Genomic DNA, 12,020 nt, shown 5'->3' with positions numbered 1-12,020 from the left:
GGTGAAAAACAAATATACTTATGTAATATGGCCTCTGCCATATTTAACAGAGCTTTAATCCATTTTGTCATTCAGTGATGTTGCCTAATTTTTCATAGGATAACTGGCAGTTCCCTATTTCCACTTTTTCACTTTAAAATTTTGTATGAATTCTGCAAAATTTGTTCCTTAATGAGTACAAGCCAACACTGATCCTAAGGTACTGTGTTAGTTATTAGACTTCTTAGAAACTTCTTACTGTTGTAATCTTATCACAGGTTTATCAGAGATTTTAAAGTCACTCTAGTACTTCAACCTCCCTGTGATATCTTCTGTACCTTTTCTTTAAACATTCTTGTGAGGTTCTGGTTGATTGTATTAAAAGGGGGCGAGCATGTTCCTTCTTTCAGAAAGTATGACAGGTTAATAGTAGCTACATGTGGGGACAACCCAGTTGAAGCCATGAACACTGCTTGATCATATAGCCTCGTTACACTGTAGCCTCACATTGGAGGACATTGTCCTTTTGCCCCCTGCTTTATTAATACCCTAGAGCCTCATGAGTGCTAATAAGGATTTATATTTAATGGACGTCTTTGCTCTTTATTGGCAAAAATGTATTTTACACCCAAGATAGATGGTAATTATTACAATTAAGCCTTAACAGAAATTGCCTTTGCTAAGTATAGTATTAGTCTTATCATTTTTTATGTGAGACCAAAAATATTTGCATGTTATTCCTGAAAAGACAAAATTCTGATTGCTGATATGAATGCTTTTCATTGTGAGATGTAGTTGAGTACTACCATACAGAAGGTCCTATATTTTCTTTGCTAGGAGTTAATCAAGAGGGAAAATAGTAGGCTTTAATACTTTGCCAGCCTGTAATTCACCTATATTTCTTCTTTCTTCCATTGAAAATAAGTAGACATTAAAGAGGTGGTTTTTGGGCTATAAAGGAAAGGAGAGAGTCGGCCAGACATAAATTTTGTCCTAATTTTTTCATTGAAGATAGGCTGTCCTTTGAGTGAGATGACCCAATTGTGTTGATTTATATGAGAAAAGATATTTTTGTTGTTGTTGTATAGAAATTAGAGAAAAATAATTTAAGAGAGGGAGAAAGGAATAAAGAAAATACCCGGGGAGGAGGGTGTGGGAGCCCTTGAAAAATAAAAGTAAAACATAGAGAAATGTCAAGAGTTTACATTACATCCTTTCCTGGATAGAATAAGATGAAACCTTCTTTTCAAATAAAATGAAGTATTATTGTATATGGAGATTCTGTTATTAGAAAGTACAGTTGTAAAATAGATTGCCTCTGCTTGGCCTTACATTCTTGTTCTCTCTGTGTTCCTGGAATGCTCCTTACCCAACTCAAGAACATCCACCAATAATCTCATGAAGTTAAAGCAGCATAAAATTTAAAAAAATGCTTCATTCCAAATGAAAAGCCACCATTACCTCTTTTGTCCAGAGATTTCATAGAAACCCACCTGTCAAACAGGAATAGTTTGTCTGCTTAAATTTTAAGAATTTTGAATGTACATCTGCTACATCCAGGGGAGACAAATTTATAATTACATTGCTAATTTTTTGATGAAAGGCCCATGAAGAGGACTCTTAAGTATTTAATTTTGCATAAGTGAAGAAGTGGTTACTCATAAGAAAGAAGCCTTTGTACTATTATGCTACTATTTTTAATCCAGTAATCTTTAATGACAATAATTTATAAATAAAGTCAATAATAATTTCTATGGTAGGAGGAAATTTTGGATTATCTTTCACTGGGGAAAAAAACAACAGAGTAGATATCATGACTAATACCATTTTTTGCTCAATAACCATGTCATCTTGCCATAAATGTATTTATAAAGTCAACAAGGGCTCAGAGTAGTGATATTGGAGAAGGGATGGGAAAATAACCTACGTTGATTCAAAGCCCTTACTATAATGCCCTGATCTGGGAAACAATTCACATTTTGGTTTAGTTTGATAATCGTTTGATTCAGTGTTCCATGGTTGGTGTCGTTATTTATGTTTATTGTACATTGTGATCATTATTGATAAACTCCTCAACCTAGATAATGTGGGGTAGAAGAAACTTTTTTTTTTTTTTTTAACTAAAGGTCAAAGACACATTAAGGTCTAGACTCACTGTCATATCCCAGAATTGATATGAATGTAAAATGGACTTGGGCTTTTGTAACACAAAAGTCAGTCATGTCTTTATAACCCAGACGAAACATAGAACACTGGCAAACACAGCTAAACATCACTCTAAGCACTCTTTGAAAATAATAGGTAGTTCCTATTTTAGAGATAAAAAAGTACTTCTCATGTTTTCTCCTCCCAATAACCATGTGAAGTAAATAACATATGCCCATTTTATAGATGAGGAACTTTAAGTTCAAAAAAGCTAAGTAATTTGCCTGAGATTATTTGATTAGCAAGTGTCAGAGAATCTTGAATCTAAGACCTATACTCTATCATGTGTGGCTGTGATATTTTCCTCAAATAAAAAAATATTTTGTGTAAAGTTCTCTACAGTATTTCTATTGTATTCTACCCAACTATGCAAAAATCACCAATGATTTTGGAGACTAAGCAAAATTTGGGTCTGAGAAAAACTGTCATTTTCACCTGTGTGTTTTTTTACATTAGTTTTCAATAGTTAACAAGCTATTTAGCTCTCATCAATTCTATTTCTTTTACAACATATAATTCAAATTTACTGACATTATTTTCATGTTCATAGTATCTTCCAGCTGCCTCTGGTTTTTAATATATGTAGCTAAGAGAATACAAGTATAGCAAAACTCCATGGATTTGCTACCAATCCAAATTCTGAGAGTCCAGAAGACAGGGAATACAAGAAGCAACCCTGCTTCTGAATTTTTCATTTCTCCTGGTTCATTCCCCTGTGTCATGTGTGGAATTCATTTTGTGTTAGGCTTCATGGCCTGACGTTTGTTTTTGCTGCTAATCTAATTCACATTTTAAATAAACTGTTTAAGTTCTTTTCTTGGTAAGTATCAAGGGAGGAGAAGATATGGCATGCACCTACAGCATCCTAAAAATCCTTGCCAAATCTATGAATCTGACTCGGCATTATCCTTCCCCAGAAGGAGAGCATAATTTCATTATTCATGAATCATCACCTCTATATTGTATCATCATGCCTAACATAACTGGTGTTCAGCTGGCTGAAAATGGGGAGGGGGGAGGAGAGGAGAGAGCAGTGAGGCAAAGCACAGGTCACTGGCGTGACCGACACATTGGAGAGTCTCGAGCCTGAAGGGGAGGGAGGTCTCCCTCACTTGATAGCTCAGACATTCCTACTGACTAATGCTGTAAAAGACTAACAGTAAATAACTAATGCTGATTCTTTCAATATTAATATTAAAGTTTATTTTTCCCAATCTAAATTACATCATATTTCAGTATCCTGACTATAGAAAATGTTAAAACATTTTAGAAAATATGTTTACTTGGCCAACATCAATGTCGAAAGGCTTTAAAACATTTCTTCTCTATTCTTATTACATTATAACTTACTCTTCATCTTTGAGCACTTATTTTGAGCCCTCAGTACCAGTGCTGTGGCCTCTGAGCACTACTAAATAAGTTAATGCGCAAAATATAGCTTAAAATATAACTCTATAACTGAATTCCAGGGAGATGAACTAAAGTAGTTCAAATCTGATTCACAGATCAAAAACTGTATGTTGTCAACCATGTTTCTAGAAGGATTTAGGATTAAAAAAAAAAAAAAAAAAAAACCGCTATAAAATGTTTGTGTAGTTGTGGTTAGTCTAACCAGCCACTGGAGGTCACTGCTGCTCCACGGAAATACGTGTTGATTGCTCGTCTGCTTAGGTAGTTGACTCACCAAATCAAGGAAAAAATGGTTTAAGTTCTTTGAAAATGTAATATCAACAGCCTTAGAAAATACAAACTCATTTAAAAGGAATATATCTTGCATCAGTATTGGTTAGAGGACCGTGGCACTGGGCGGCTGTATTAACTCCATGCTGCGGTGGCGCTGTGGGTGCTGGGGTTCAAAAGACCCATCCATTTCAGAGACTAAACTGCATTTCCTCTCTGGTGAAGCACTCCGAGCACTAAGTCCATCTGCCTGGATGTCTATGTGTAGGTCGACAGGCCAGGCTGTGCATTCAATTGTTGTCACCTTTGAGGAAAGTCACATACTTCATGTAACTTTGCACTAGAAAATGCAATATCAGTTATATTCTCTAATATGCAATGAGTTTGGAATACTAAGGAAAACAGACTTATGATCTGAAGTGCAGAAAGTGCCATGGGTTAGGGGTGAGAGCAACAACTTTTGAGGAGAACATTCTCCAGTTGGCTTTGTTAAATTTACAGTGGTGAACAAGTTATTGTCTAACTTACGAGGCTTATATGTTAGAGCTTAGAAAATACTGAGAACTAGAGCAGCTTCATTTCCCAAAAGGAGAAAAGTTTTTTTGTTTGTTTTTGGTTTGGTTTATTTGAATTTCATGTTCTGAATAAAAATAAATTTTCACTATTTTTACTTTGGCTTTTATTCATTATTAAATTTATGAGTTAAAATTATGCATTAAAATGACTAGCCTTTAAAATGTTGGTTATTCACTTAATTTTACATACCAAGTAGCTTTGAATGTTAGAAACACTTTTCAGTACAGCAAATATATTTTATATATACTAGCAGTACCCCAGCATTGAGATTTTAGAAGAATAAAAAAATAGAAGTGTAAATATGCTTTGCCTAAATTTATTTGGTATCCATGACAAATGAGGCAGAAGGTCAAGCCAAAGAATAGAAATGGGATTTTTCACTTTAACACTGCATTTAATTAATACCATCATTTTTAGTACAGAGAAAAATGAGTCTGATGAAAGAAAAATTTTTTAGATGGAATATATATTTACTGACATTTTATGAAAAATGTAAAATTACAACTTCAGTGAAAAACATCACAGTAGGCTCAGTCATCCAGTTCATAGTACTGTAAAGGAAGTATCTGCATTATTTATCAATTGGGAATCTGTGACAATTTGTCATTAGTAAATGACTAGTCAACATTTATGGGTAAATATATTGTAGCTATGATACTTTTTTGAACTACCATCTATTTTAATATTTAATTAAAACCAAATTCCACTCTACAAGTTCTTGTTTCTTTATTGCTTATAAAAATATAATTTTTATAATCTGCCTTCCTTGCAATTGTGTTTCATGGTGACTTGCCTAGATTTTTGCCTCAGCCTATGTAAAGCCCCCAAACTATATAAAAATGCCGATAAAAATAGCCATTCACTTTTTCTGTTTTTGCCTGCAGCAATTCTGTTTTGAAAGAACAGGGAAATGGTTTGGCAAGCCAAATTAAATGAAACAGACTTAATGTTGCAATTTCTGATTTTTACTCCTGTAATTAAATTGTTTATTTTGGAGGATGAAAAAGGATACAGACTAAAGGCATTTTTCTAAAATCTTAATAAACTATGGTCAAAGTTACTTAAATACAGAAGCTATGATATTTGTGCTGCAGTCAATAAACTTTCACCTACAACATAAAAACATGCATGCAGCTTGCACATTGCCAACAGGGTCTGTACAGAATCGGACTGATGGATGAGTTCACAATACAGATGAACATAGGGACACTGTAATGTCAGCAATAGCAAAGCAAAGACAAGTGCCAGAGGGTTTGTTTTTTTTTTTTCTCTTTGATTTATTTTATACATTTCTTAAGGTACTTTCAAAATCATCCTTTTTACTGAGGCTGTTGGTGGAAAGCATGTCTTGGAATGTATTCTCTTAACACCTCTGAATGAAGGGTAAAGTCATTAGAGGACTACTGTGTGCAGGACACAGAATGGAACACAATAGGACAGCCTGACAAATCCCAAACCGAAGAAAAGAGAAAGCTGATGATTCCACTCACTACGTTAGGGTGCTTGAAAGAGCTGGAATGAGAAATTCTGGGAAGCTCCCAACCACATGCACACAGCAAGCTGCCTTTGCGTTTGCAAGCCTCATCTCTGAAAACTCCCTAAGGAGTAATGGAGAAATTGCCTCCTCAAATTTGCTTCCTGGCTATTTAGTTAGTTTACTTGTTTTGGAAATGTAGGGACTAGAAGAAACTGACAGTGAAACCTCTAGCCTGATTTTACAGGGATGGGTTTCAGAGACAGGGCTGCAAGTGGAAAACTTTGTATTTTTACCATCTCCTCATATTTTACAGTCGTCTACTTTCATTTTAACCTTTCAGCACTTTTCCCTACACTTGCCTTATCATATCTCAGACACCTTGGAAAACTGCTCCTGGTGCTACCTTTTGATAGCTTCCTGCAATTTCCTTTTAAACCAGGCATTGTTTCAAGGCTCCGTTGCCAACTGTTCCTGTTGTCAAGCATTCTCCTGGAATCAGTTCAAGGTCCGAGTACCTGGGATCATGCACTTTTTCCTGGATTTGCCCATGAACTGCAAACCTCCCACAACTGGAGATTTGGTTCTACCAGAAAAGCAGCAGATGTGGAGGATTAATTGTAAAATAAGTTTTATCCTAAAACAAGTGTGACATTAATGGAATCAATACAATAGGCATTATATTAAATCAGAGTTCAAGCTTCACATTGATTGTGTCATTTAAATTTCAATGGGTTGATTATGTACGAGAGGAAAATGACCAGTATTATGAATGTACTAACACGGACAGGGAAGGGACTCGCCAGCAAAGTGAGAAGGAGAGGGGGTGGGAGGGGGCACCATGTTCCCTTTGTAGTCACCAGAGTTCAATAAAGCACCACTTATTTCCCAGCTTTTAAGAGCGCTTTTATCACAATGGTTCATACCTCACACTCCCTGGAGCCTGATTTGTTATAGGCGCAGGGTCCCGTCCCATTCAGCAGCATCTCGCTGGTCTCCGTGTTGGTGGGTTTATAATCTACGTAAAATTCCTGGGTACTGGGAGTCATTTGTTTTAGAGACTGTCTTTTTTTCTTCCTGTGCCTTCGCATGAGGGAGCGCTGCTGCAGCTGCTTCATGCTCGCAGGGTATCGCTTCCAGGACACGTAGATAACGAGCAGGATGACGAGCACAGACAGGAAGAGGGCCACACTCCCTGCGATGATTTTATGGAAAGAGATGTGCTCCGTGTCAGCATCGGTCTCTGGGCCGGGCTCCGTGGCTCCCACCGTGGGGGGCAAAGGGGGTTTGCTCTCATGCTTCGGCCTGGGGAGCTTGGGCTTGAATGTGGGCTTGGGGAGAGCCCTGGCCAGATCGAATCTCTCCGTGGTACTTTTGCCACAGATGCTGTAGTTCTTCACTGCGTCTATCACGTTGACCCCTTGGAGCTCTTTGGGACTGGCACAGATAATTGTATTCTCCCTCAGACCTTTAAAACTTTTTAGCCAGTTTACCAGGGAACAAATATTTCTGCTGCATTCCCATATATTCCCAGCAAGACTGATGTCATTGAGGGATATCCAAGAATCCAAAATCTCTTGACCAATAAAGGTGAGCTTGTTGGAATCCAAGTTGAGGCGCTGCAGGTTTGGGACACACTGGAAAACACTAGGTCCACTAAAAGCTTCAATCTCGTTGCCTGATAAATCAAGTCTTTGTAATGAGCTCCAGGTCCAAGACATGGTTTGTCCTATTACACTGATTTTATTCCACTGCAAGTACAGGTTCTGAAGGCTCACTAACCTTGGGAAAAGGGCCAGGTTGAGCTTAGAAAATTGGTTGTGCTCCAGGTGAAGTTCTTTGAGTCTGATCATGCCAGCAAAGACATTCCTGGCTAAACTTCGGATCCGGTTATATCCCAGGTCCAAAAGTTCCAGGTTGCGGCAGTCTTGGAATATTCGCACAGGGATGGTTCTTAGGGAGTTCGACCTCAAATGTAAACTCAGCAGCTTCCTCAAGCCCCGAAACTGTTCAGATCCCAGAGAATGCAGCTGATTATAGGACAGGTCCAAGTTCCGTAAATTTGTCACAGGTCTGAAGGTATTGTTGAGAAAATAGGAGATTCTGTTGGAACTCAGAATCAACTCTTTGAGTCTGCGTATTCCATTAAAAGCATTCTCATCAATATTGCTGATATGGTTATGGTCAAGGTACAGCCAGGTGAGCTGGTTGAGCCCTTTAAATTGATTGTACTTAAGTTTTTGAAGGCTGTTATAGCGAAGGGACAAACCTAAGCAGCCAGCAGATATACTTGATGGTATCTCCTGTAATTTCTGAGATTCACAATATATCATTTTGCCTTCACACCTACAGCCCTTAGGGCATCCTCGTTCGGCAGAAGAAAGCATTGTCAGTAAGACAGTGGGGGCTATAACCAGGGCTACAGCTGATCCGCTCAGTAGCCTAATTACATTGAAACCTGAAAATAAAAACAACTTAGAAAAGTTATCCCCCCAAAAAAGAATTCATTTATTTTTAATAAAGCAAGAATAAGCATGTATTTTCTTTTTTAAAAAAATTTAAATCTAGATAACAACATTTAATATCAAATAATCCTCTCCTTGCCATTTCATGAGAATTGTCTTTAGGGCATTTTTTTTTTTTTAATAGTTAACCAAGAAACATGCTCACTAAGCATTTGAATTTATGTCTTAGAGCAGAGCAAGGTATCTAAAATAATTAAGGCATAAGTAACACATAGACTAGAGGATTTTTTGTTTGTTTGTTTTGTTTTTTTTAAGAAAGAAGAAAAATGACAAAACATACCCATCCTTTGTATTGTTCAAAGGTCGTCCTCAGGTCTTTTGCTTTGGCTTAGGGGCTGCTTGCATGACAGCCCCTGTCAGTTGCACTGTAGTGAGTCAGGGCTCGCTGACACCCAGGAAGAAGAATTGGACCCCTTGGGAGATGAACCGATTTTGGAACATTATTCTTTGCCAGCCAAGCAGAACACTCCAAGAACAAATAAATATCCCAACTCCGCATTTGCAGCAAAACATCAAAATCTTCCTAGGTAATAGGATCTTCATGGATGTTATGTTTTTGCATCTTTACAGTTTTAAGAGGTGAAGGTGTAAAAAAAAAAAAAAAAAAAAAAAAAACTGGCTTCTACAATTTCTTCTTATGGGAAAGCATGATGTATTCCTCCAGGCAACGTGGGGCTACCTGAGCTGCCACGTCTGTATTCCATAGCCCAGCATTTCTGGTGGTGAGCACCCAGTTCAGCCACAGAGCTGCGTTGGAGCCCAGAAGGCAGGAGAGCCCCGTAGCGCGCACACGCTCAGCTCACTTCTGCAGACTGTCATTCTGAAAGCTGCTCAGACTGTTGCTTTGGTTTCAGTGAATGCAGTCTTATGTAAAGCTGCCCCCAGTGGTGAAAAACATTATGGGCATGTGCAGAAATGTCTCTCTTTTATCTTGCAAATGAGCAGGCTCTCTGCTGGAAAATGAATGATTGTTTTGGGTGGCTCAGTAAGAGCTGAATGGTCACCATAATCAATAACTAACAACATTTTCTGTAATTTCCAAGTCTTGTGTTACAATTTGGCAATGTCTTTATTGTCGGCATCCACTTAATCGCTAAACATGTGCTGCTCAGAGTTTTTCTGGAGCTTGACATTAAGTTCACAGAGCGAATGTCAATTTTTCTTAACCTCAATGTAGGCTTTGAACTGAGATTTAGAAAATGAATTATTGAGCTTTCCACAGAGAAACATTAACTGCCTGCCCATTTGACCTATTGGAATCACAGTGTTTATATTATGCAAGGTGTCTTAGGGTGCTGGAACACATACATTTTCGAACAGAGGAGAAAACTAATGACATATAAATTCGTGTGTCCAATAGCCTTTCTGGTTTTCTCAGAAAAGACATCATTGGTTTACTGGTTTGTGGCTTGGTTTGTTGTTTTGGGTTTTGTCCTTTTTTATTAATTAGAAGAGAAATAAACCATTTTTAGAGTAGAAGAATCAAGAGATCATTAGGTTCAGTTTATTGATGTGGCTGCTATGTGTTACACTAATATTTATTGAGCACTTTCTAAGTGCTTTGAATGGAGTATCTTGTTTTATCTTTAAATAGTATTGTGATATAGTTCCCATCATAATACTAAAATAAATATAACCTTTATTGTAAAGATGAGAAACAGAGACTTGAGAGATAAGTTGCTCAAGGTCAAATAGCAAGCGGGTAGCAGAACTGAGATTCAGAAGATAACTCTGTTATGCTTAAACCTCTAGCAACTAGATGATCTGCTCAACAGCATTATTATCTTCATTTTAAAATGATCGAAATGCGAATTAGCCTAATTGAGGCATTGGGTCAGGAAAGCTCTGGAAAAAAAATTCTTGCTTCCTAGCCTAATAGTTTGGTATAAACTTTTTTGGTATGTCTTTTAAAGAACTATTATAAACACTAAGGAGGGGCAGCTTAGTGATTAAGAACATGGATTTTGATACCTAAATTCAAATCCTGGCTAAATGGACCAGTTACATAACCTTGAGTAGGTTGCTTATCTTCTCTGAGCCTCATTTTTCTCTTCTACAAAATGGACATGATAACAAAACCTCATTTCATAGAGGCTTGAAAATTAAGTCTTCTTAATATCTTTAAATACCTAGAATAGCATGTGGCACATAATAAGCTTGCATTAGCTGTTACTTGACTATCAACTGATATTGCATGTTGTTTAATATTAAATATTGACTGTACTAATTGTCATTAACTCATAAAGAAATACTTTAGTAAATATTTCTGTATTGTTTACAATGGATTTCTGAGATTCACTTAATCTTGCCTTATTTGATAAGAAAACATCCTAAGTCTCCATTATCTCAAAGTTATCTTGAAAATGAATCTTTTGGTTCTGTGGGCCACAATTTTTAATTAATGTTGGGTTCTTTTCTTCCTCAAAGCAGAATATGGTAATATCTGCCCTATAGAGAAAACCGTTTTTATTTAAAAATAAATGGTGTACTTTAAAAAATCTGCCTTCTTAGTCTTTGTTAGGTGAATTAACTGTGGAAAACCCTAGAGAGCTTTCATATTATCTCAAGATGAGAAATTTGGTAACAATTAGCCATGAAAATCAAAAGAGGTCCCACAGGTATAGTATCCTATTAATAGGATAATGGTTTCCACCCAAAATGCTGTGAATACATATAAAACACCCAGTGAGCTTGTTAAAAAGATGAATTTCCCAATCCCCCCCCCCCAGATTCTCATTCAAAGGGACATAAGAGGCTGTGCTTATCAAACCTCTGATGGATGACAAGGTTGAAGAAATGTGCTGTAAAGGAGTGATTAAAAATAATAAACCTTCTCCTAGTAGTAAGAGAGTATATACAAACCTATGCATTGTGAGGTAAACTCCATGTTGATAAAGACATTGTTTTATCTACTTTGGTTTCCCTAATACCTAGAAGAGCACTTGGCATATTATAGATGTTCAATAAATATTTATTGAATAACTACATTTTTACTGAGGTTACAAGTACATTTGAAGTAGGATAAACTAATAATGTAATACTAGTCTTATGTACATGGGTTTGATCCCTGCAGAGTTACTCAGCCAGTGAAATTGGATATAATTTTGGAGAAAGTTTTTTCTTTCTTCTTTTTTTTTTAAATAATGTGTGTGAAAAGGCAAGAAACTAGGAAGTGGAAACATGTAGATGGTCAGCAAGTGATCTTCGATTTTCATGACTGTATCTCTTGTCTTCATGGTTAAACCATAGATGTTATAAGAATAGTAAATATACTTTTGAATATTACCTTTGGCTTATTCACAGCTAACATCCCCAATGGGGATTGACAGTTTGTATCTATTAAAAAAAGACTAAAGGAAATCATATTTATAATCCCTCTATTATATCTCTGTTGTTTGAAAGCCTCTCATTTTTCCTCTCGTTTCCCTTGCTTCTCCATGGCCAGTAACCATCAAGATGTCTGTTTTGCCTGATAGCTGCGTAGGGCCATGCCAGGATTGCTGGAGGCCCCATCAACTTTGTTCTTCTTATGCTTTTCTCATTCCCTGATGATGGAAGCACAGATGAGCCCACTGAGAATG

The 12,020-nt window shown here is 36.8% G+C and overlaps 2 protein-coding genes across 2 annotated transcripts in view; one reads left to right on the top strand and one right to left on the bottom strand.

The window, feature by feature from the left end:
* Nucleotides 1–8,365, bottom strand: part of LRRTM3 (leucine rich repeat transmembrane neuronal 3) — a 170,581-nt gene extending 162,216 nt beyond the window's left edge. The window contains exon 1 of the mRNA XM_090279376.1: nt 6,841–8,365. Within this exon, the coding sequence (XP_090135502.1) occupies nt 6,841–8,301 (1,461 nt within the window). The 5' untranslated portion in view covers nt 8,302–8,365. The remainder of the gene's footprint in view (nt 1–6,840) is intronic.
* The window catches only part of CTNNA3 (catenin alpha 3), a 1,620,658-nt gene that overhangs the window by 685,296 nt on the left and 923,342 nt on the right, over nt 1–12,020 (top strand). The window lies entirely within an intron of this gene.

The sequence above is a fragment of the Furipterus horrens genome, unplaced genomic scaffold (assembly GCF_987537825.1).
Source record: "Furipterus horrens unplaced genomic scaffold, mFurHor1.1.pri manual_scaffold_5, whole genome shotgun sequence".
NCBI lineage: Eukaryota > Metazoa > Chordata > Mammalia > Chiroptera > Furipteridae > Furipterus > Furipterus horrens.
This window is presented reverse-complemented; position numbering and strand designations above follow the sequence as displayed.